This window comes from Notothenia coriiceps, unplaced genomic scaffold (assembly GCF_000735185.1).
Source record: "Notothenia coriiceps isolate Sejong01 unplaced genomic scaffold, NC01 NC01_scaffold00033697, whole genome shotgun sequence".
In the NCBI taxonomy this organism is placed as follows: Eukaryota; Metazoa; Chordata; class Actinopteri; order Perciformes; family Nototheniidae; genus Notothenia; species Notothenia coriiceps.
In genome coordinates, this window is record NW_011366398.1 from 211,155 (window position 1) to 238,150 (window position 26,996).

The following is a 26,996-nucleotide window of genomic DNA, read 5'->3' on the forward strand; positions in this document are numbered from 1 at the left end:
ATTTCCCACATATGTTTTTGTATGTGCTTGTGTGACTGGCTCTGACTGTATGAGCTATAACTTCTACCATGTGAAACTGTTTTGTTCAATCTATAACCCCTCAATCAACATATAAACCATATATCAGAATCAGATGTTATGTGTGTACTCCTGAGACACGATGTGTATCGTATGCACTACATGCCAGAAGAGTCAAGCCTGAAGTCACACTAAAAGGTGAATTAAATGCAAAAGCAACGCTTTCTACAGAAATAACTACATCGTAAAATGATATGAATAAAGATTTATTTTCTCATATGAACAGGTGGATTCATTTTTCATTTTATTTTACAATCTATGACAATCTCGCATTTTTTTTCTTTTTTTCTAGCATATTTCAGGAATGACATGGGGGAAGGTTCTCTTTTATTGCTGAATGTTAAAATGAAATACACTTTCACTGACTGGAAAATAATTGTCTGCTGCTTTTTTACCATGCACCCATCTAACCGTGACCACAAGGACATGCAGAGGAGAGGTGTTCAAACATTTCAAGCGAGGGTGGGAGTCAGGTGGAGTGGGGGGGTCATAAAATTAAACAGAAGAGAGTGGCAGGATGTGCCTGGTAGCATCTCCATTGTGTGAGAGGACTAGAAGAGTGAAGGGAGTATCACATTTAAACTAGAGGAGCACTATCTTCTTCTGTATTTTTCAGACATACAAAAGTAAACCCAGAGGTGAGAAACTCAATGAAGTATCTGCATGTGAGGTGTGACCAAAGACCTTTCTATATAGCAATACCACTGTGCGTTTACCATAGACGTAAATATTGCAGATTAATTTTTTCAAGAGTTATAGTCTGATAATTCAGATTTTTTTTTTTTTAAGGAGTAAATACCATACCAACAGTGACACAACTGTTCTCTCTCACTGAGTCATGATTCTTGAATTACCTTGGAAATGTTTATATCCTTCAATGGAGGACAGGGGGCTCAAATGTTTTTAATTTTGAAATCACCCTCATTTATGGAGTTCATTTGAAAGGACTAACCGTCGACAAGATAAAAAGCAGTACACAGTACCATCGGAGGAGACACTGTCTGGATGCTTTTTGCCATTACTTGGAAGTGTGCATGTTAAGTGGAGCAGTCTAAAAGTAGGTGATACAACAATTCATGGACACAGTCATTCAATGGACATGTGAACAAGAAAGGCTGACAACTTTATAGATGGCTGCATAATGGCTTTAAAAACTAACTCATGTAAATATGCATTTATATCATGTTCATTCTACACTACAGGCATCACATCGTTTTTTTCCACACAAAACACACTACAGTCACCTGTTAGAAAATTATGTAATCAAACAGCAAAATAGAAAGTTTGCATATTTTTGCATTGTATGATCCTCCAAAGTTTCACAGCTATTTCCATTATATTGTCTAGTATGTTCTATACTGTCCTCCACTCAGCTGCTTCTACTTTCCTTCTCTCTATGTGCATGTGTTCAGGGAACTGGTAGGCTGTATGTTTTACATTTCGGCCTTCATGATCTGAGAGCCTTAGTCTTAGGTAGACCTTAAGTTGAGGAAGAGGGTGAACAGAGTTTAAGGTGGAAGGGAAAAGGGGGGGTGGGCAAGTGTAAATCCTGAGACACTGTGTGGCCTTTAATACGATCCACAAAAACAGAATGGACACAGAAGGATGATGAAGAATGGCATTAGGGGCTGAGTTGAGTGAAAACAGATGCAATCTTTTTGTTTTGCCATCACTCCTGATGGCAGGGGTCACCCTGTGCCAAGCGGCTCAGCGTTTGTTGGCCTCTTAAGAAACTAACATGAGGGAAAACCTGCTGGGGAATCAAATAGGACTAAACTGGGGCAGGCTGGGGAAGTGAAGGAATAGCTGTAAACCCATCAAGCAATGACCTGCATAACATACAACCCTAAAACAGCCTTACCTGTCCACATACACGGGGGGTCACTGTTCTGATAAAGCACTATTCTGTGAACCTCTGATACACTCTTCTGTCACCGGTAGATCCACAAGTTTGAATGTCATCACAACAGACAATGAAATTCATCTAACAATCACCACACACACACACACACACACACACACACACACACACACACACACACACACACACACACACACACACACACAATCTCTCTGTAGACATCAGTCAGAGGGAAAAAAGGATCTACATCGTATTTATCAGGCGCTCAATTAGATCCCAAATCATATACCCTACAGGCGAATCATATTAATGTAAACATACACTTTATGTTGAAGTGGTTTATATTGCATGACATGGAAGGGGTTATGTTCCAGTGGGGCTAGACTCCTCAAAGAATGCAACTTGGAAAGAAAGTAAAACAGGAAACCAGAGAGGAAAAAACAACATAAATGTGTATAAAAAATGAGGCGTCCATATAAGAAAGGCTACAAAAACCTCCACTGGCCCTCTGGCATCGGCATACAGCAAAAGGCACCACAATATTACTATTATTTTTTTACGTTGTGAAAAAACTGGCACATCTTTTTATGCTGTAAATCAAAAATGTACATATAAATAGAGTTTTCCCTATAAAAAAGTCTTTGCTGTTAACTAGTAGACAACTTTTGCTAAAATGAAAATAAATATTTCATTTGTTTAGAATATCTCAGTTATATAAAATAAAAATATTTCTTATAGATGCAGGTCTATACTATATTGATTTTTGTTGGTTCATTTTCACTCTTTAATGGGTGTATTGTCCGGTTTGGAGCGTGAGTGTGTAAGTCTTGTATGCATGTTCCCATGCCCACTGTGCCGCCCCGATGAGTGAGAAGTCCGACTGTCCACCGGCCTGTAGATGGTGGAGGGCTCGGCATTCATGTTCTGCATACTGAGGAAGGGCGTGTTCTCCCCGTCCTCCTCTGACTCACTATCTGTTAGGCAGCTTCGAGACCCATAGTCCCGAGAGGCCTCGTATCCACGCGGGGCCACGTGGCCATTAAGTCTGGATCTCCGCCAGCGCCGGCTACCAGTTCCACTGGACCCACTTCTCTTTGGTTGCTCCCGAGAGGAGAGATACTCCTGGGTGGTCTCATAGTCTTCTTCTTTAGCCAGCCGGTAGGGGCTGGAGGGCAGGCTGCCCCTGCTGTCGTTTAGATAGGTGCGGCGCTGCTGCCGGTAGGGCTCCTGGCACTGGGCATCGTGTAGTGGCACCTGGTAGCGGCGCAACAGGGGCTGGTCATCCTCCAGAGGGTAGGGGTTGCGGACAGCAGGAGGGAGAGACATGGCATGGCTGGCATTGGGGGATGTTATCTGGAAGGTAGGCACCTGCGAGGGCAATGAGTAATGGAAATCCACTGGGGAGAGTCGGGCTGGTGTCGTCAGGGCTGACACGTATCTGTAGTAAAAGCAGAGAGGAGGGCATAGTTAAGTAGAGAGAAGAGCAACAAGCAGAAGTGAGCAAGTGGAAGAGTTTAAAGAAATCTGTCTGAATTTTTCTCAAACATTCGATTCATTGAATGAACTACCAAATTGCCAAGTTACAAGCAAGCTGTAAACAGGCACTGGAATATTAAATGGAAAACAAGTGTTGTATCATACATTCATTTAACCTAGATGTCCTGTTGAGCTGAACTGCTGTAATTTTTTTTTTCACACTGGGTATTTAAACTTTAAAATAATATCTTCCCTGACCATTGACATCGTCTCAATTTAAAAAAAGATGATATATTTGAGATATTTCTATTTTGATCTGAAGTGTTTTTTATCGGCAGATTTGACCAAGGTTGAAAAAAGTCACTCAAAGAAAGTTATCACCTTGTGTTCAAGAAAGATATTCAAGATGAATTCAAATATTCAAGAATTCAAGAAGAATATAAAATCGGCAGCAATACTACAGTACTGTATATCATATCCCATGTTTACAAACTTGGAGTCTGGTGGTGTCCCCCAAGGATCTGATGTGGAGCCATGTCTTTTTTTAATATCCTTGGGTCTTATAAAATACAAATATAAAATTGGTTGATGCTGAGGATTTGCAAAAGTGATTGTCTTAACAGACATTCATAAACATTCATTCTACTGCCTGACAGTGAATCTGAATGACTGTATCAATAACATTTCCAGCAGTTTGTTTTACGATCACCTGTCTATTTGAGCGTCTCAAGCAGTTAAAATCAAATCCCAGCCAGAGGTCTTCGGGCAGGAGCAGCTGCTTATTGGTTGCTGTATAGTCTATTCCTAAAGAATGACGGTGACTAAATAATGTTTCTCTACAACAGACTAACCTGCACAGCAAGGTTTCACTTTAGCATTTTAGTGTATATGCTGATCACAAGACAACATTTCTCTTAATCCTTTGAATAATGGCATGCTGCACCTTTCTATACCTTCATCCCCAACCTACTGTGGTTTTCAGTTTATGCTATCTTGTTTAATTATATGTCACGGCCATGTTGGCACCATGAATGAATGCTTGAGTAAATGTAGAAGTTCTTGAAGATACACAACCCCCTAATTATTGTTAAACGCTAGCTATAAAAATGTACGGCTTGGCTCTTGAAGTAGAAAGTCAATATCAAGCTTTAAAGACAGATACATTTAAAGTGCGTTTTCTCGACTGACGGGTCATGGTTCCCACTTTTCCATCCCTTCTCCAACTAACCCTAGTTGCCAACATGTTGATTGATAGTTACAAAACTATATTCATACATCAACTAAACATGATTGTCAATACATTTTAAATGCCGTTTCAAGTCCTCATATCACTGACCGTAGATCAGACTTTTTGTGTCAAATGTCCTTTGCCCTTAGGAAACTACAACAGGCTGTGTGAGACACAAGCTTGAGATATTCCCACAGAACTGCTGATTCAGCTGAATCCAAAGCCGTCGCCATGATGGAAACAGGCGCCTGTTACCTGGAATGACTCTCAGGGGAAGTTGGTTATGCAATCTGACTCTGTATAGCAACTCATTGGCCAAGGCACATTTTGTGCTGAAATGCTTGTTGTGTGCTGGCATTGTTGGGACGATGAAGCTGATGCACATAGGAGGCAAGACACATCTTGTCCAGGTTGTTTTTGACAGTCTATAAAGGGCACTGTTTATTTGCTTCAGATAATAGGCCAGGACTGCATAGTCTTGTCATTTATACAGTATCTTATTTACATTTTTGCTGCAGTAAGTCATACCCTTATGCGGCCAAAATTAGGACACGGGAAAACACACTCGACGCTCCGGAAAACAGGTTTAATTAATAAACAGTAAAAAGTATTTAAGATGGTTACTTTATTTTTACATTGTTACTTATTCTCTTTTTGAAACTCACAAACCAGCGTAGGTCATTGTTGGAACAGTAAAAGAGTAAAAAAAGGTTTTAAGGAGTTATAATTTGTATTTTTTTGTGAGTTTTTACGTGAATCAGTGCGTGTCATGGACATTGTACTATAAAAGGGCAAAAGGAAATGCGGTCCACCCCTGGGTCATATTTGTATCACTGCTGATCAAAGCTGGAGCCGACAAATACCTGTGAATTCACAAGTGATTTGTCCCGGGAATGAATGCTGATTGTAACCTTTCCCACGAAAGAGAAAAAGCCAGATGTTAGTGGGAGTTAGTGGGATATTTGTCCAGTGGGAAAGGGGCTTAAGTCATGTCGTCATTTCTGGAAATTTTTTAATACTTAAATGGATGCATGCAGCTATAAACACATTAGGAATATTTTTGGTCCATTACTTTCATCTTGGCCCAGGGACTGAAGTTGGACATGCACCGATTTGCATATTCAACACCTCAAGTAAGCATTTTGCAGCATTAGCAGGCATAAGTTAATGTGTTAAGTGTGTAAGGTCTACATCTGGTCCAAAAGTGTGGCTCTGGTTGGCTCAAATGATATGTACTTAAAACTCTAAAGCCATAAGCAAGCAGACTTATCCTGTGAGGTCAGTGGGTCACTATGCATTCTGTTATCGTCTGTTCAACTTTTTGTTAGTTTTAATGCATTTGAACTAGTTTTTCTTGTATTTTCACTTCATACCTATCCAAATGATCTTATGTAGTGACCCATTTACAATGGATAGGCTGATGCTGAGAATAATTAAAGGTCCAATACAGAAGACATTAGGGTAAATATTGATTCTAAAGACCTGAAGCAAATGTTAATAAGGCTGTGTGTAAGCTATCGGTAGAAAAGGGCTGGATGACTTCATGTAAAGCAACCTATAGCATGTTTTTTCAAACCTTAAACACAGGGTCTTCAATTACAACAGATACCGACTTCCTCGACATAGCTGGGCCATCATTCCAATCCCTCAAAAAAGTTCTTTACTTTTGGAAAAGATAACTAACCCACTGTTTTTTTGCTTAAAACGTACACTTCATACTTTTAATATATGGCTCAATAGTGCTCCCATACCCCTGTGTGTTCTCCTAGCTCAGTGCTTATTGAGCTTGTTGAGTGATGGATGCTTGGCTGTAAAATGTTTTGGAAATGTAAACGTTAACAGTGAGGGCATTTTGGGATTGGGTGGGGAGGGTCATTGTTAGGCCCCTATAACAATATCCCTTCAAATTTGGACCATGTGTGACATTGCAAACGAAATAAAGAGCATGTGGCAGAACTGAAAGCACAATATTTACAGTGAACTAATTGTGTTTGAGCTGACATGTTCTGGGAGCACTCAGACTTTTGATGAAATAATCTTGTTTGACATGTTGAGTCACATGGGAAGATTGACATCTCTGTGCCTTAAGAACAGAAATAGATGCAGGACTGCTAAATATAGACTGCTTTGGGGTTGTTGAAAGGAATATTTTCTCACTTCTGACAGACTAACTTCTTCTTCCAGCTTCTACACTTTGTGCTAAATTTATTCTCTACCTTTCCTTGTGACGCACGGATTAAATCGTTTCTGGCCAAGAAGTGCATGTCCAAAACTGTCACATGGATCCTTAAGGGAAATAAAAAGGGAAAGCTCAAGCCAATCGGAATGACATACTGGCTAGGGACTAATGTTACACTAGCTGTATGCACATTGTCCCCATTTTCCACACTTGCCTACCTTAGCGTATTTCATCATCATGCCTGCTGTCTGTGTGTCAGTTTCCTCTGAATCTCAGAGTGCCCTGACTGGGACTGAGGCTGAGAGAGAACCAGCAGAGAGAGCAAACTTTTCGAGAATGTTAACGCCAAACCTAGAGCCACATAGGCCTGTTTCCCACCTGTCGCTGTGCGGAGAGTCTCCCAGCGAGTCGAAAGAGTCTCTGTACTGCAGGCCCGTCCGATGGGGGTCAGAGTAACCACAGTGACCAGCGCGTCGTGCCCGTGCGTCCATGCACGCAGGACTGCTGCATTTACTGGTCCCCACGGATGATGACATCATTCCCGGCGAGTCGGAGAGGATGCTGTCAGAATGTGCCAGGCTCCATGTCCGTTCCTCATGTCTGATAAATAAAAAAGGTGTTAACGCTCACACACCCCCCTTTTTTTTCTATCCTTTTCTTTTGTTATTTTTGACAACCAATTCACCTGTTTCCAGAGGCGTTTGACCGCTTAAAGAAATGGTTTGGTGTTATGAATGCTCACCTGTGTGTTGATGAATGGGCTCGTGTGGAAGAGTTGTGAGATCTGGAAGAGTTATGGCTGGCAGGGAACGACCCCTCTGTTGCAGGCCGTATGACTCGTTCAGTTGCAGGGACATTCTTTGATATGTACTGTGTCGGGGAAAAATGGATTTGGCAGATGGAAAAATGTGGGGGGAAAAAAAGACAAGCTTTGATTATATAACTAAGCATTAAACCATTTGGTGTACAGTACATCTGTGTGCGTTTACTTTAATAACGTTAGGAATCCTTTCAGAAACTCACATCTACCATAGGGATTTCCTCTGGGCCTGGTCCGGGGTGATTGGGTCCGTTAGCAAGGTTACGATTGGGATGTTCTGGACACATATTTTGTCGCAGATGAGTGTGCATCTTCTTTCTTTGTTTCCTGTTGAGCAAATGTTGGTCAATTTCTCTCTTGCCCTTTATTTTTAAGTTACGACACTCTAGTAGTAACAAAAAATGACATGTTAACCATAAAAATATCAAAATGTCTTAATTTTTAACTAATAAACAGTATTCTTCTATTTCTCTTCTGCATATTACATGCAATGAACACAGTTTGAGTATACATACATATTTTAAGAAAGGCAGGTGGAGTTAAAAATGTTAAATATCCATTAATCAGCAGGACTTACTTGGTTTTACAGTAGGCGACCACACACACGATGCCCACCACCAACAGCGCCACACAAATACCCGTGATTGTCAGGACTCTTTTCTGGTAGAGTTCCTCTGCCTCTGTCAACATCAAACACACACACACACACACACACACACACACACACACACACACACACACACACACACACACACACACACACACACACACACACACACACAGGGAGAAAAATAACAGGAGAAAAAAATTAGTGTCACAAAAATGCAGGTTCACCACTTTTTACTGATCCACATTTCTTAACTTTTTTATAGACTAAATCCTGAGCAGTATGAAGCTTCACCTTCCCTTCCCTGACAACTCACTTCACAGGGAAACCTTTCCTCGCACATAATCACAAATACAACAGATGCTGTTGCCGCCTGCGCTGCAGTAAGGCGGCATAGGTGGGGGCAGGGAGTTGGACTGATCGAATAAGCAGCTGTATCCTCTAAAAATCCAAGTAATTTCAAATGATACAATATATGATACTTTAATGGTTCGTGCCCTTAATGGATGACCAGCGGAACCTGCAAACTGTGCAGTATAACACCGATGTGTCACCGAAGTGATTTGGAAATGTTTTGACATGATCTTAAACAACAGCTGCATTCACTTACAGAAGTCTTCATCTGCTCATGGATTCAGTAAGTACAGTTATGAGATCTTATGTTACGCTTATTCATTAAACACATTCATTTTGAAATGAAATATCAATAAATATATAACTGGAAGAATTTAGACTTAAATTGTGCTTTTCCAGAGAAGAGCTTGTGTGAGGTTGAGGTATGCCTGTGCCCTTGGAGGACATGATGGAGCTAAGAGGTAGTGTGGTGTCTGATAAAGAATGTACCACAAATAAATGAATGTGTACAACTCCTTCCATCTGAAGCTGCCAATTTACACCACCATACCAATTTGTTTCAAGTTCCTAGAGAACAAATACATCATAATCACAAGTGATCTTGGTGCAGGTCCAGTTTCTATATGTGTTATTTTGTGATCTGGAAAGAAACGCCTTGAGCGTTCATTCTACAACCCTCAACCAGTGAAGCACTTGTCTGGAAAAGTTAGCAGAAAACAATAGCTAACAACAAAGGAGGATGAAAATAGCTGGAGATAGAAGAAAATCATGAATGTAGGTTCTAAATATAGCAATGCATGCTCACATCACAGCATCCTCATAGGGTAATTCAAACCAGTTACACAGATATTATATGACTTCAGAAGTTACATTTCAGCTAAGCTAACGACGGGGTGATGCAGGAAACATGGACAGAACACATACATAAAAAGTAAAGGGGTGGCATATCAAAGGAAACAGAGACACTAGAGGTATGAGACTAAAAGGTTTGGAAAGATGAAGGTGAAGATTGAGGAGAGACATCTGGTAGCTAGCAACATGATACACCATGCTTATGATAGATGGGATGAGAAAACAAAAATCAGTCCAAAAAAGGGGAAAAATGCTATTGAGCTTCAAACTCTGTTAATGGTTCTACATTTCCATTTCACATGTATGAGGGTTGCGAGTGAGGACATCCATGTTAATGATGATTGATGGAGGATCGGATGCGTCGGGTTTGTCATTATAATGAGTAATGGTACGATAGAGAGATTTGATTGGTTAATCAAGGGACGATATGATTAACAGAAAGGAATGGGAGCAAGTCAAAACGAAGGACACCTATTTAATAGTTATGCTTGGGCAGAGAGTCAAAATGGATTTTTCCATACCCATAAATTCAATCCCAAGATGCTCTGCCATTGCAGAGGGTTGACAGTTGAAGAGAAACAAAAATAAACAAAAGACCAGGTTTAGAAAGTGACACCTTCTAACACACAGTGGAGCAAACATAAATATGCATTACGGCAACTGGGACAACAAGCACTTTGTCAGTAATTGTCGGCATGACATGGTCAGTAATGTCAACGACGGGAACACACAGCATGCAACACACACGTGAAACCACACTACACAAAAACTACCATTTCATTCTTAACTGATTTGATTTCTAAAATAGTCTAATCGAAAAATATATAATGTGTGCAGTTTTCTATTTGCTGTATGTCTCAACACAGTCTGATTCGCACTTTTTTGTGTATGTTTCCAGACTTGCAGAGTTACATTTGATAACATAACGGAACAAAATCTCCTTATGGGATTTGGAATAATTAGACGCACAGTCACTCTCATTTTTGCTCCCGGGGGAAAATATGCGTCATCTGCTGGGATTACCTGGGCTTTCAGTTTTCTGCTTTCTAAAAAACGCTACACTGTCATTTCCCCGAACACACCCATCGCATGAACAGGCAAGTAAAAAGGAGTGTATCTGTACAGTGTCTGAGTAATCGCTCGGAATAGGAAGAATTATAGCTGGACTTTATATCATATGGCACAGAGAGGCCTAAGGGAGGCTGCACCAACCAGCTGAGTCCATATCTCTGGCAGCTTTCTTGCTTTACTTGGGTTGAAGCTAGTCCCAGCTGTTCTAATGACAACATGCTCTTGTAAAGCCAAGCCCTTATGGCTGAGGAGCAGAAGCCATCCTCCTTGTCTTTGGTATCTCCTGGGGATGGGAGGCGCCCTCCAGGAGTTGAGTCTTTAAATATGGAGTGTGTGTGTGTGTGTGTGCGTGTGCGTGTGCGTGTGCGTGTGCGTGTGCGTGTGCGTGCGTGTGCGTGTGCGTGTGTGTGTGTGTGTGTGTGTGTGTGTGTGTATGTATGTGTGTGTGTGTGTGTGTGTGTGTGTGTGTGTGTGTGTGTGTGTGTGTGTGTGTGTGTGTGTGTGTGTGTGTGTGTGTGTGTGTGTGTGTGTGTGCACATGTGCCTGCTTTAAAACTGTGATTTATTCTCCTTAATTGAGAGTAGGAAACATGCAATATGTGCGAGGCCATTAACGATTGCTAGTTTTCCAAAAAAACTAAAATCCCTTAACAGCTACATCCATCATGTCTGAAAGGGGCTTTCATGAACATGATAACTGTTGATCTTACGTTTTTTCAAACCAAGAGGTTAATATCCTTAGATAAACAATGATATTAAATCATATGATGTGACTGAGAGGAGGCTTAATCTTTTATATTTTAAATAACAACATTCAATTATTGATGGATGAACGTTTCATCAGAGAACATCTGATTGTTGAACTGACTTTTGAACTTTAATCTGTTAAGCGTACAGATAGTCAGGTCATTGATTTGAACAAATTCAAATGTAAAGCAACTAATCAAAGCCTGTTTTGTGTTCACGTAGCTGGATGAGAGCTGGAAATAAATGCTGTTCTTGATGTATTTGCACAGCTGCGTCGAAGTTAGACAGAATGCAGAAAACAGTGTAGGGATAAAGAGCTCCCACACATCACAGTCTGCTCTGCCAAAAGAACAAGTAATTTCAGCACAGTGCATTTCGACTTAATGTGAGATGAAATTACTTGTAGTTAAGAGGGTTTATTGCCATTGTACTCTGAGCCAACATACAACAAACACTGAGTGTAAGCTCTGCAAGTCAGACTGCGGGGATGAGGCTCTGAAGGCAACATCAGGCAAAAGCAGATGCAGTTAGTTATTTCACTCTTATGTTACACTGAATTGCAACCACATGGGCTTGCAAAGACATGACGCTGACGAATATGCAGAAAGATACCAGAAGATTCTTTGCTATTATCCAACATGGGCGTTGTATTTTAATTCTATGGTATTACCGTACACTATTTTTATTCTGGCTCATGTCTTCAACATCAAACTCAGTCGTTTATCTTATTTTCACTTGGGACACTTTCAAGTAATCAACCAACAGGTAATAGAGGATGTTTTTTTAAATCAAAATACCTCAAGGGCAAGATCTAACAAAACCATAGTTATCTGGAAATCTTTGTTTCATTTAGCTTTTGATGGATTTGTTTTCTGATGTTGCCGTGTGGAGTGGTGTGAGGTGTGCTTCTCTTACCCCAGGCAAAGTAGTTTGACACGGCACTGTAGTGCAGCGTGTGAACTCTTAGCTGAGGACATCTGCTGTGAGAGCACCATTTTGTTGCTGTTCTTCTGAAGCAAGAAACACAACTGGCGGATTATAGTGTGGATGTTACGATTTACTAGAGTCTGAGTCTTGAGCGAGTTATGCGGCTGAGTTGAAGTGAATGAAACACCTGTATGTGCTACTTGTAACCCATGAAGAATGATTTTACCTTTGGTAAATACCCTATTACAGTATGTTTGAGATACAAATCTAATTAGTCAGGAAAAACATAAGTGGAATGTTTTCATGTTGGCTCGTGTAAAATGTACAGACCTATGGATGCACATACTAAAGTGTCACCATTTCACATCCTACATGAGATATCTTGTTGGCCCTCAACAAACACTTCCTTATGGGTTAAGCCAGCGCACCTCTTAACAGGTTCATCATTTGTCATGCCTTAGTAAATGCTAATTGTTTCTCCATCCATCAGCTTTAATTCGATCATACATGCTTGTGTTTGCCGCTGATTACACAAACAAGCATCATTAGTGAGCAAGATTAAGATAGGGTTTTAGTAATTGTTTTGCCATTAGACTGTGTTGTTACATGCAGCTGACTTTGTGCAAATCCACATAGCATCTGAGTCCTGCCGCCTACTTGTTGCTATCACACGTACCATCGGCTCGTATTCTGAAGAACGTGCATGCAAAACACTGCGAGTTAAAGGGCACGCACTATCACATGCAGACCAAACACAATAACAGACTCTACTAAACTCTGCCAGCTTGTGAATGAGTCATCGCAGGAGGCACAGACACATCTATTAAGTAATAATAACAGGAAATGAATGCAATCTCTCTACACCCAGCATGCACGCATGACACAAGGACAGTCTGACAGAGTGACAGAAGAGGAAATTGACATACGGTAGAAACTGGCCATAACGTAGGTTTGACAGCGATCACCAGTAAAGTCATTTGGACACCTGATGGAAAGAAACAAAGCCACAAAGAGAGAGGGAGGAGGAGGAGGAGGGTGGTAGGTGAGTGAGAAAGAGAGAGACAACAGAAAGAGGGAGAGTGAAAAGTATACGTAAGAAAAGAGTGAAGGGGGGGATAGGGAGGGAGGGAGAGGGAGAGAAAGAGAGAATTAGAACAACAGCACAACTACAGACAGCAGAAGCAGAGTGTTCCCATGGACGACACCACCGTGTGCATGGTGTAACGCGCAGCTCATTGACCTGAGGAAGAGAAAGAGGAGGAGAAAGAGGAAGAGAACTTTTGGGCAGCAGGAGTCAGTCCAGAGGTAATCCAGTGACAACTGTGTCTCTGTTCTCAGCTGCTCATATCAAGTGGACATACTTTCTGTAGGCTTGGGCATAATCAGCCGCAGCGGCTCAGTCTGTAAGCACCGTGGGCCGAAGTATCCGTCCGGACATCTGGGAAGGAGCAGACAAGTGTTATGAGAAGGAAAAACACAGGAAGTGAGGTGCACTGTAAATACCGGGGGGTCGAAATCCTTTCAGGCGTATTGTTGAATTTCACTGTGAAGCCACATGGAGAAAGCACACAAAGTGAAAACACAAGAAGCAACACTTCCAAAGATGATTGGTATTCCCATACAAAATGGTGTTAATATTTTTTATGTAAAGAAGCCTTATTATGCTTTTTGGGGTTTACCCTTTCCAATAGTGTTTTGTATAGGTTTTTGTGCATGTAAATGGTGTGCAAAAGCAAAAATCCCCAAGTTCCCTCCAGGTGAAGTTTCTCCCCCACACATGCAAACATGTCACAGTAGAGGCTCAACATACACATATAAACCTGAAATGAAGCATAATAGGTCCTCTTTTATCAATATTAAACAGTAAAGAAATAAACTGCTTTACCATCTATTTCTAAAATAAAAAATGGTAAACAAAGAAATGTTACTACAAGTGAGCAAACGTATACTAAAACTTAAAAAACTTAAACATTAAAAAGGTAAATACCCTGCTTGTTAGCAAAAACAAGTTTGACATACTGATATAAAAAGGTCATATTTGGGCTTCAGAGGCTCTTGTTGACCTCAGTCTGTACAGGGAAAAAGAAAAGTGGAATGTATCTGTGGATAAACCATGTGCTGCTTTCCAGGGCCCAGTAGTTCAATTTTTTTAGTCTCAATCAGATCCGATCAGATTTTGAAATCCATTTTGTCCCAGTATTTCAAAGCAATTCAGGATAGGATCACCCTGATCCAGATTCAGACTTTTCAAGATTACTAGATCTTGAATATCAGTGCTTTAATCCTACCGATCTCCATCTAGTGGATATGAAAAATAATACAAGGAAGACAAGAGACCACATTGCAGAGACATCTATTGTCCGCAATAACTTTTGAAAGGTGATGACAGATGATGGACTTTTTTTTTGTGGAAGATATTTTTTCTTTAATCTAAATTACATTTGTGATTGACAATCTTTGTTGTTATACTTTTATGAGCATAAAGATTTATGTCATCAACATTTGGTTGAAAAGTAAATAGGCCACCACAAACTTGACCAGAAAATAAAAAATAAAATTGATTTGCCATGAAGGCAAAACATTTTGTATTATTTCAGTTAAACTTTGCCATCTTATTTATATTGAAACATATTTTAAAATAAATTGTATAGTACATTTTTCTCTGGTAATCCACTGGAAATCCACTCCTCTGGTGGGATCAGGATGATCCAGTTCTTCAGAATAAAACGGATCCCAATCCTGTTTTGTCGGTTTGAACTACCCGTTTTGAAGATTCGATCCAGATCAAAGCTTGGATTTGATTTCCTGATCTGATCGGATATCAAAGTGATCCTAATCCTGTTTTTTGGTTTTTAACTACCCGACATCCAAATCTGATCCGATCAGATAGGGATTAAAAGTTTTGAACTAATGGGCCCATGTGATCAATAAATCAATCATGGAGCAAAAAGTGGGTTGATGTGGCTTCTTCTCCTGGTGCCTGTCGTGAGCTGGAATGTGTTTATTACCTCCAAATGTGACAGGGAGGACAAGTAATCAAATGAGGAGAAAGAATATCCTGTATTTCCAGTCCTAAAAATAATATGGAAATGAAACCACCTGGAAAACATGACTGGACAACTCTCTTCATTGTTTTAAGCATTAATCAAGTTCTCTGACATTTAGCGTCATACTTTTGCAACTGCAGACAAACTACTGTATCATCAGCATCAAGTGAGTGAAGACAAACCATATTTCCTCATTACAAGCCCATTAGGAAGAGCGGCTGGTCTTTGAGGGGCACGGCATTCTTCTCACAGACTCAACTAGACCACCACCAGTCCAACAAAGGACTCATTGCTCCTGATTTACTGGTTTCACACAACGCCTCCCAGGAGCACCATAACATTCAGCATTAAATTACTCATCCTGAGTGATGGTGTTTAACGGGGGGTAGCACCACCTAGACCTAGGAAACTTGGCTGGAAGATGAAAGAAATAAACTGTCACTGCGTAATTTAAAAATCAGATGAGCGTGCAAATGTCCGTGCCGGTGCAGCTGCAAATTCTATTACCACTCGTTTTAACTTTGATGTAAAATACATCACTGTCGTTATTTATTATTCTTTGACGAAAAATAAAAATTTAGAAAGGAAAAGCTTTTCCATGAAGCGTGTGGAATTTTACTTCTACTTCTACATACTGTATACTGCACTTATGTACAATACAATTACATAATCCTCTGTCAAGTCCCACAGAGAGGTGACTTGTTAAAAAGTTAAATAAATTCCCTTAGAAAGAAGAACGTTAATATAGTTGTATACATTTGAATAGGGCTGAAACCATTAGTTACTCAATTGATTAGTCATTTCACAGAATCTTCATCTGCATCTTATTTGATAGCTTCTCTGGTGTGAAATTGATGGTTTTTCTCCGTTTTAAATGAACTGAATATCTTCCAGTTTTGTTGGTCTAAAGTTTTAAAACATCCCCCATGGAATAAGCAAAAAAGTTTTTTAAAACGCCTACTCAATTGATCAAGAAAATATTATTTACATTATCTTTATCCAAATAAATGTGAATTAAACCTTCTGAAAATGTCCTGGAAAAAGTCCATAAAAATGATAAACGCTATATTTATGGACAATATGTTAAATAAGTCTACATTTGTTTTTTATAGCTAAGTTATGTGAAGAAAATCATCAGAAAAATTATGTTTACATCTAGTGAGTTACTTACTGTGGGTCATTTGTTAACTTTAACATCTGCCCAAAACAAAGTGTATCCTTCAGAGTGAAGGAGCAGGGCATTAAAGTAGGACTATCTGTCTGTAGGACTTGTTTAACCAGTGAGTAATATCAACTGAAGCCTGGCCTATATTGAATGAGATGGCTGGGGGGCAACAAATCCCTGCAGGCCTTCACTGCATTATCCAACTTTTCTGGACCCATGCCCCGGCTGTGAGTGAATTAGCTGCAGCAATTGAGTTATTGCTGCCTCCAATTTGTACACAGCGTATTGAACGGCTGTTGCAGCCATGTCCTCGTTGCTTGTCGAGCATTCTTCCTCGGGCCAACTGGGCACCGAAGCGTTGCCAATGTTTCAGCTCTATTACAAACCAGACAGAGGACTAATGCTATATGACATATGGCCCGCATGCAACATAATGTTTGACAACCATGGCAAGACATAAGTGCATAGTTTCTGCTATAACTATTAGGTTTAACTTAAAAATGATTTTCATCTGACGGTTATTACCTTGAATAAAGGAATTGTGAAATGTCAGAAAGAAATCTTAAAATGTCCAAAAATGAAAGCAGCCATAATTAAAATTTGAGAATAAGAAAGCAGCGATTCTTAATCTTGAGCGATTATCGAAATAATTGATGTCATTGAATCTCTACTCATAAAACCTTGTCAGTGTCCTGAAAAGGGAGAAAACATTTTTTTTTTAAATAACTCTTGAACATCGTTTCAAATAAGGTTCCTTGAGAGACACAGTTCCTCGGCGCACTTTACACATGGGTCTTGATCCCTTCTGCCAAGGACCTCAAATGTAAGCAAGGATTCTATTTACCTCACTGGGGGCCTCTAACAAGCATAAATATTTGCTCACTACTAAACCAGTGACTCATGACATTTTGAAAAGGCTTTTAATGTGAAGCCCTCCTGTACACTAAACATGACATAAAAGGATGAGCACACCACCGCCTCACTCCATTATTAGTGTTAAAATACACAACAGGTGGGTAGTTAGGAAGACTGGCAGCATTTCCCTGTGATGTGTTGCTGCTGCTGCTGAAAGGAAAGATCAAGTGCTATCAGGAACATAAACAGCAGGATAAAAAATATGAAGAGTTAGGAATATTACTGGAAACATCATGAAAAGTGATTTGAATGTTATACAATACATGTATTTTACGATGTCAAAAAATGTATATTTCAAGGTGAATAGAAAAAAATAAGAATATAACTCACTTGCAGGCGAGCTTATCTATACCGTGTATGAAGTAACAGTCGCCGCCATTCACACAGTAGGCTTTCTCTGTGTCGTTGCATTTTCTGGCGTGGCCAGAGGCTGGAGGTGGCGTTGTGGTTACTGAGAAAAAAAGAAACATTTCTTTGGTTAAGATTACTCTTGCTGATGATGATTTGGACATAAAATGGCATAATGAAACATCACACATTATTATTTAGTATTCTAAGTTTAACTCATATTATACACTTGTATTTCCACGAGAACTCTTAGTTTCCCATCCACAAATGTAATTATGCCTCTAAGCAGTGTTGACACTATCTCAAGAAGTTCTATGAGCAAAGATAAATATTTCCCTGACATAGCGTAGGAGTTGTTTACGCGTTGACTCAGGTCCTTGGAATGGTCCAACAAGTCATGTATCTGCACTTAATCCCCCTGATTGAATAGATATAATATGTTTGGGATGAAGCGTGCTTATCGGGACGAAAGCAGGGACGTTTGAAGGAAGGGGAGTGCTGAGAGAGCACAGCGACAGGATGGGGCTTGAGGAAGGAGGAGTGTCAGATGCTGACACGTGATTGTATCCGTGTTACCTGCTGTCTGGCGCTCTTAGCACCTCTGCAGAAAGTGACAGTTTGTTGGTAGAAAACACAGACTTTTTCCGATTGGAAAGACCTTTACAACCGCATCAGCTCGAGCAGCCTGAATGCTCGTGTCATGCAGAATGTTGTGACAAGAAATTGCATTTTACTCAGCTGGGCCCACTTGCTCTGACATAAAATAGGCTGTTTGCCACCAGAACAAGATTTCACAATCCTGTGTCAGAGTTGAGGAAGTCAGTTTGACTCAATCCTCTGGTGCAAAAAGTGCATCCTTTTCAAAAGCACACTTCTGGATTAGCTAAAACAACAGGGATCCCTTGATAGTTAGCATAACAAAGCCACATCAATTAAATCAGTATGAGTCTGAATATCACAAACAAGTCAGCATTTTGTGTATTCCAAAACACAGCATTATATATAAAATTCCAAATATGTATTTTCATATTTTATGTAACCAAAATAGGATATCTACTTCTTCTCTGTGATAATGTTGGCATGTATTCAGGTTTTCAGGTTCTGGCAGACATACAGGTTTCCCCTTACAAACACCCTTCCCAACAACAAAACGAGTCATTAATCTGATGAGACATGCTGATATGACTTTTGATTTCAAGGTGAACTTTTATTATTGCTGTTAAAAAGGATGTCATTTTTGCACTTTAGTCAAAAGCTGCTATGTTGTTGCTCTTACAAAGTTCCTTTATAGATGATTTAATATTTATTTTCCAACATATTTCCATACCTCTCACTCGGAGTGCTGGCGTGTAAAACGCCTCGTAAAAAAAGATCAGACAAGCTTTGTAAAAAAAAAACTCCTACGTTCAAAATAGAAGCCTTGTCTTCAACTGTAAAACACCCAACACAAAAGGTGGCGAAACTAGCTGCGTGGATCTCTATCTGGGGCAGCGGCCCATCCCAGAATGCACTTCTGGAAGGGAGGGAAAGGTCCTGGACATATCATTAGCGCTCTGCAGGGGTGGGCGGACACACACGCAACATGCTGCGAACACATAATCTCCAGTCCACCTGGTTTACATGTGGGTGGACTGCGGGTGGAAAACACACGACCCGGAGAAAACCCACACAGGGAGCTGGAGAACATGTAAACTTCACACAGAAAGGATCAAGGCTGATATTTGAACCTTGGCAAGTTTATATGGCTACCGGTCATACCAAATCTGCTTCACTGTACTCAGAGTCTCATGGCACTTTGACTCTAAATATATTGTAATGAACCACAGACGACTTTTGCCTGTTTAATGGTCACAGTTTCTATTTACAAGATGTCTGTATGGGCATTGATCTCTACATCTGATTTGCATGACATTTGGGATTCAAAGAATGCAAAACCACATAGGACTACAATACTTTCATTCAGAGGTATTATTCAGCTGTATTTTACCAGTTTTGTTTTCCTGCTCCACCACCAGCGTTTCTGAAAATTCAATGTCCACACGAAAGACATTTTAAAGCATTATTGCTTATATTTCTCAACCTAATTTGTATGATGAGCTCTTTAAGAGATCCACTTTCTTTCAAAGACAGGATATATTCCAAGTATCTGTATATATTTATTTGTAAAATGTCTCAACTTAATTATCAGAAGATAACAATGAGAATCCGACTGACAAGAGCTCCCAGGATCAGACCCTGAATGGTGTTGCAGGAAAACCTCAACCGGTAATGTTCTCAAGACCGCAGATAAATGACCATAATCCATCACAACTCAGCTTTATAACCTTCATGTCAAATGTTGGAATTTTCCATCCACACAACTAAGATATACTGCAACAACTAGCTTTTCAGTGGCACGTAACCTAATTAAATAAAAAACGATAGATTTAGAATTTTTTTTTGTTGCCTGCAGGCTTTAACTGATATCCAATCTATGACACTGCACAGTCAACGTCCCAATTTGTTCTCTATCATACTCCTTCCTTTACTTAGAAATACTCCCTCTGCAGATAAACTGGTTTGTCACAGAGAAGTAAGGAAACGTTCTGATGTAATACAAAAAAAACAAAGCTTGGAAATGCTCAATTAAAAAGCATTTATAAAAACTTGCTCGGCAGCATACAGGGCCTGGATGCAACACAATGTCATCTGTAATATTGCCTCTGTGAACAGCCAACGTAAATTAAACTTGATTGAGTTTTCAGTGAAAACTTAAAAGCACCAGGAACTTCAGACTATTATGTCAAGTTTGAAGTTTGGATACTTTGAGCGGGGTGACTGATGCCCGGACAGCTATAAATCATATGTGTACCCTCTTCAGGTTTGACATTATTACCGTAGGTGAGAACCTGCTGAGAAGTAGTAACATTTTAAGAAGCCATGGACTTTCTGTACGAGAGTCCTTGGTTACTTCTGGGCACTTGCATCACTGAAAACTGTGGTGCCTTTCACAAAACCACACGAGGGCCTGCCACACTTATATTTGCTAATTCAATTATGTATTATCCAAGGGCCAAGTGCATATATGATGTAATTGATGTGTTCCAGAACAAACCACATGATTAAAACATGGACAGAACCACCACAGATATTGCTGGTAGTAGTTATCTCACTTATTGTAAAACCCTTACAAGGAGAGGTCCTGCTCTCAGGGACAAAACAGTGTTTTCTGAGGTGATCTGCTTCAGCCAATACAGTGTTTACTGAGGCTGCACTACATGTTTACTCGAGGTTAAAACTAATGACAAGTCCTAAAATGTATTGACATAATCAGGGATAAAAAATACAAACAAGAGAGCCGCATCCCGTGTAGCTGCATATGCGGTGGATTTAGATGTATATTTAAATTATTGCACTGGTGTGGTTGTAAAACTAAACTTTTGGCAAGACTTTGCGGGAATACATTTTCTCTATGAATTAAACCGTCTCCAACTCAATACAACGCATCAGCAAAATTATAGTTTAAACAACTGTTATCAAGGAAAATAGCTTGTCTTGCAATTGTTGCTTTCAACATATTTCTGTGTTTACACGACCATATCTAGGACAGTTTTGTTGTTTCAGTGAGAGCCTGGGTCACACAGACCTAACCACAGAGCTCTGCAAGAGTCATACAGTTCATCTCTTCTTAATCTGTCTTTCAATGTTTGTGCTTCGAGATTTGTCTTGGCAGATGAGAAGCGCTATATAAATTAAATGTATTATTATTATTATTATTCTGTGTTATTTTATCTCAAGTTTTTTTAATGTGAACAATGTTGAATGTCCAATTGAAGACGGACTCATTTGTAATCACATAGTGAGTCTGCTGTGAACACACCACAGAGATATCTACTGACAGTTGGTATATTAACATGTGTAGTGAATGCTGCGCGTGTTCATCATTTTCATGCGGAGCAGCTGTTCAGAGTGGCATGTGTCTAATAAAGACAGTACATTGCAGTGTCATGCATCAGTAATATTGGTTCAAAACATGTTAAAAGCTATTGTAATTCAATCTATTTGTTTTACGAACCAATCAAGCTACACATTCTGACACTTGACAACAGAGTTAATTTTGGCAGCTGTTTTTGATTTAGTCTTAGTCTTTAGACGAAAATGGTTATTAGTTTTAGTCACATTTTAGTCATTCCTTCGTAGTTTTAGTCTAGTTTTAGTCGACGAAAACTCAAAACGTGTTAACGGAAATAATGATATTGCAAGTTAGAAACGTAAGATGCATTTTGACGGACAAGATGGACACTTGAGGGAAAATATGCTGCATTTTGAATGTCCGATAGTCCACCATTAACACCTTAGTCCCGTCTCGTCTCGTCTCGTCAACGAAAACTAAATATACATTTCGTCATAGTTTTCGTTATCAATAATCTATTTTTAGCTCGTCATCGTCTCGTCTTAGTCATGTAAAAAAGGTCGTTGACGAAAACTTTTCGTCATAGTTTTCGTTGACGAAATGAACACTGCTTGACAATCCTCTGCTCCACCTGCTCAGCTCCTGTCAAACGAAGGATGTTCAAGGTGATGATTAAGGCAACGGTGTGCAGCGCTATAAACAGAAATAGCTTATTAAAAAAATTAACAGTTTCGTTCTAATTCTCCTTTTGTGTTTTTTATTGTCTTCCTCTTTCAAGAGACAGCCCTTTTATCTGCATCCATCCCCAAGAGGCCAGGCGGTAATGGTGAGGCTAAAAATGGTAGATAAAAGAGAGACCTTTGCCTGATCATAGCAATCTGGATGTCTTGTACTCGTGTTGCATTATAGTTTGAATGCATTCAATCACGGCGAGCGGATTCGAGTCATGGCCAGAATGACATCAAACTCCATTAAAATCTTTACATGTAACAGAGAATCCATAAATACCAAAGCAGTGCACAATTCCCCAGCTCACAAAGGGGATCAGAGTTCAGGTGTATCCGTCAGGGTTAGCCCCGCTTTCCTGGCTGGATGTAGGAGACAAATTCCTCTAACCCGCAGGAGATCAACCGCTGTGATAAACACACTACGTTTATCCGCTCTTATTTGGCCAGGGTTTAGTTAAGTTTGCTTGGTTTTTGAACCTCGGGTTTCAACTTTCCTCTGCTATGTAGCCCAGGGGCTGAATCTGAGTTGGAGTTGAAGAGGGGTTTCCTCTAGGTTCGCGAAAGCCACAGTGTTTAGCCATCAGCCCTCGCCACTGACTTTGATTAATCCTTCATGGTCCAAGAACTGAAAAGAAAAGCTGGGGGTGCAGGCGGGACCATCTGGAAACCTTCATAAACATGCCTGTCTTTCCACGCTCTCCAAAGGATTCTAGCAAAATCGTAAAAATGAAAAAAGAGGTCCCTATTGCACCGTTTTTTTTTCTCTTGAGGCACCCTGTGCATATATGCAGCAAACAGCAAAGGGCCACACTCAATCCTGCACTGCACCTCACAACCCAGCCCCAACATGTGTAATGAAATACATTTTCAATTGGCCTGTCTGTGGTGCAGAGCTATACACAGGTCCCCCTTAATTTATGACAAATGTTGGTAATTTACCGCAGCTTGGTTTAATCTTTTTCACTTCTGCACCGGAATTGACCAGAAAGCCCATCGCTGAAGCACGACACAGAACCTGATTCTGCGCAGGAGCAAAGCCAAGGTAGTTATTCTACCAGCAGTGGATCTGTTCCATCTGGACTGTGTTATGTCTTTGTGTTTTCACTCTTAAAAGCAATGTTATCAGGTTAAAAAGTTTAAAGTATTTGGGAGTTTGTAAGTGAGTGGGAACAGTGTGCAGACCTGGTGAGTCTTTGCCAGTTTTACACATCTGCAGCGTATTGAGGAAGATGAATGGACACGAAGGTTCAGGAACAAACAAATGAAGCCAACAGGAAGATCATGAACCTGTCAGTCATGTAAAAGTTAATTATATTACACATGCAAACCTGCTTTCTAAGGAATCGAATACATGCCAAACCTTTGTTACACCAATACTTGACAATAAGATAAGATAAGATTGTACTTTATTGATCCCAATTTGGGAAATGTTTGCGTTGTAGCAGCATAAAAAGACATGGGATTGTACAATAAAAATCAAAGACTAGAAATAAACAAGAAAGTAGAAAATATACATGTTGAATTAACAACGTATTATGCATATATACATACATATTTGACAGATGGAATATTAAATATAGAACAGATTATATAAATGTAAAATGTACAATGTGTTTTTATTCCAACAGAAACTATGGAGCAGAGAGTTCTCTGCCATACTTTAGTACTTTAGAGTCTGAACTAAATAAAGTGCTAACTGGACAGAAATCATTCAACAGGTGGCCTGAAACTTAAATGCCACACTGCGCTTTTAACTCTTTCTTTTATCGGACAAGGTTAATCATTACAATGCAAACAAGGAGACAAATCAAACTCCTATCCCAAAGGCCAAATAAACCGGTTGGATGGGAAAGTGCTACATGTCTTAAGGACTGACCCTTCAGGAGTCATGGTATCTGTAATAGCTCTGCCACCCAGTCATGCTTTTCCACAAGTCAGTTTTATGTACCAGAAAATAGCTGGGAGTCCCCCCTTTCCTCCCCTCTCCTCCCCTTCTCGCCTCACCTCCCGACTCTTGGCAGGGAATGTCTGACATGTCTCCTGTTACAGCTCGGACCAAGATCTTTTATCTCTATACTTGAGGCTAATTCATATTGCATGCATTCTTGCTACACATGGTGGACTGCATTATGTTCCTTTCCGCAATCTGAAAAGACTGTCTATCCTAGCTGGAAATGAATAAATAAGATCAACAGTTAAGGAACAAGTACAAAAGCCCAGATCGGTCAATGTGGTTGGGTTCAATCGAAGCCGTTGACAGCTGGTCTGATGTGGTGAAAGAGGCTGTGCAGAGGGAGTTAATACGATGCGTGCACGACAGAGACCGCAATTTTTGAGCTATTAGTAATGTAGGTGGCTTTCTAGCTCTATAGAAAGTGGAGCCGGAGACAAATAATACCAATAACAAAGCAAGATAAATGTCCGGATCTTGTTTGGAGACTAGCATCTGCAAGTAGGATCTGCTGCATGTAAAGATTAGCTTTTGTATTTAAGAAAGATTGATTTGATCTTAATTTGTTTAATTGAATGAGCAATTGCTAACAATACGCAGTTTTTATATTCAGATTTAGGAAGGCAACATATTTGGAAAGGCGCGCAAGTCCAGACAAATGTAGCCCCATTGAAAGAAAAACAAAAAACAAATGAGAAGAAAGGGGGAAAAAGAGATGGATACAGGAGTAATGCCGGGATCTTAAGCTGGAAAATAGTTCAGCGTGCCAAAGCCAACAAAAACAAGCACGCACCTACTTCCACGCTTACAGTACACTGTAGGCACACCCAATCAATGCCAATATCCAGCATCTGTGTTTTCAAGCATAGAGTTCAAAACAAAAGAGATTCCATGTCAAATACCCATAGAGGAATTAAATTACTATTTACTGTAGGTAGGACGCACGAAAGAACCCATTATGATTGAGAGTGCACTTAAAAGCTTTTCTTCAATAGAAAATCATCCACAATTCAAACACCTTCAGTAGGAAACAGGAATGTTTAGAAATGAACAAAATGGAGCCTGCCAGAAACATTAATCTACCACCCACTCTTCAGCAAGACTGCCACTGCCACAACCAGTGTGTCTTCTTTCATATTCTTGTCTCCTATTACCATTTTTCAGCCACATAGCTGATATGCCTGGTCTTGCCTGCCTCGATCGTCTCTGCACTGAAGGGAAATCAAACAGCAGCCCAGTGTGTGATTGCACAACAGCTGCTCGTGCACTGCAAAGAAGCAAAGTGCACTTAGGAAGGGCAGGGTATGGTATGGTGCGGGCGCTGGTATGGCAGGCACCACGATGTGGGCAGTTGGCAACAAAGTGACACATGGTGTTTTCTGCGGCACGTTCCAGGCGGGGCTGTTCCTCTCTCGGTCCTTTCGGGAAAAGCGTGGCGTTCCTGACGCTGTTGAGTCTGAGGATGCCTGTTGCTTTCATTTTCCCCACTCTAACTATTGTTTACTGAATGCTTGTGCCTGCATCTGTGTGTGGACACTGCAGTCACACATGAGCAGCACAAGGTGAGATGAGGCAAATGACCCCGACAGAAAACCTTTAATGACATCTTAACGCAGGGACGTACCCTAAAAAAAACTCAGAGATTCACCCCAGGAAAAAAGGAGAATTGTAGCATGTTTCCAGTTATCCATTTCCATTCACCTGACGGACAGAAACACTGGTGGTAAAGGTCAGAAGAGAAGATTTGTGACTTGAAGGAGCCATGTTTGAACTTGAGGGCCAGCAGGAATAATCTGTGAAACACACTCTTCTGCTCAGCTATTGCAAAAAAAAAAAACAAGATGTCTTCCAGATCTACATTCTAATATTTAAAGTTTATCTTTGGGATGTACACACTTCATACACACGTCTGACTGATTTATGATTAGACGAAGAGCTAGCCTGATTCAACAGGTCTACATTGTCTCAAAAAGTGTACGCTTTTTTACATTAAAACCATATGTAAACGGGATTTACTACTTTCTGTGGAAACCCACTTAAAAATGAAATCCTTCACATACATTTCAGCATTTAATGCAGGTTTATAATTAAGTGCATCTACAGTAATGTCTTACTCCTCCTGCCACTCAGATTTGGGTACTGGATACAAAAATAAGGATCCTTAAAGAAGAATGTAAAAAATATTGAAGTATCAGAAACTTTTTCTTCATAACCATCACTTTAAAAGGACATAACTTGGAGCGTCCACATCTCCCCGTTGCCCTTCATCTTTAACAGCTGGCGCTCATTTCTGAGGAAAGACAGACTTTTGCAACCTTGTACCAGATACTGAAGACATATACCACAACTCCATATTTGGGTCTTATGCTTACAGCTACAGTAGTGGCCAGCTGCTAGGTCTGAAGGTTTCCCCTCCGCTGCTCCCCGAAAGCACAAAGTCTGCTTATGTGTGTGTGTGCCGCTAATGTACACACACCTCCCACACTCGCTATACGTCCCGACCAAGGGCACTAGCGCTGCTGCTGTCAGGCTTCCGGCCTCCTGTATACTAAAGTATGAGTTCACTGCGAGTGCGATTAAAGTAAGGCCCAGTCCATCCACAGTTCACACATACACACTCTAAAGGAAATGGCTGCTGCTGACACACAGGAAAGGGCTCACTCACCCCAACAGACGCAATGTGATGAACACAGTTGCCCAACAAAAGAAAGAAGCGCGATGGAGTAATGGGAGGTTGAGGATGAGAGACAG

The 26,996-nt window shown here is 40.3% G+C and overlaps 1 protein-coding gene across 1 annotated transcript; it reads right to left on the minus strand.

Annotated features, from left to right (window-relative positions):
* Positions 1-297: 297 nt before the first annotated feature.
* Positions 298-17,796, minus strand: LOC104961721 (pro-neuregulin-2, membrane-bound isoform-like). The gene is made up of 8 exons (XM_010790054.1): positions 17,657-17,796; positions 13,126-13,184; positions 9,977-10,000; positions 8,220-8,322; positions 7,846-7,969; positions 7,565-7,692; positions 7,201-7,422; positions 298-3,377 (listed from the first exon to the last, which is right to left on the minus strand). The coding sequence occupies exons 1-8, from the start codon at positions 17,794-17,796 to the stop codon at positions 2,717-2,719; spliced, it is 1,461 nt and encodes a 486-aa protein (XP_010788356.1). The 3' UTR covers positions 298-2,716.
* Positions 17,797-26,996: the final 9,200 nt, after the last annotated feature.

Bases quoted from the DNA above. Each gene is read 5' to 3' on its own strand.
- LOC104961721 (XM_010790054.1), bottom strand. From the start codon at position 17,796: ATGTTTCTTTTTTTCTCAGTAACCACAACGCCACCTCCAGCCTCTGGC. The intron at 7,693-7,845 runs GTGAGTTTCTGA...TCCCCGACACAG, and splicing joins AGGAAATCCCTATGGTAGAT to TACATATCAAAGAATGTCCC. The intron at 7,423-7,564 runs GTGAGCATTCAT...TTTATTTATCAG, and splicing joins GCCCATTCATCAACACACAG to ACATGAGGAACGGACATGGA.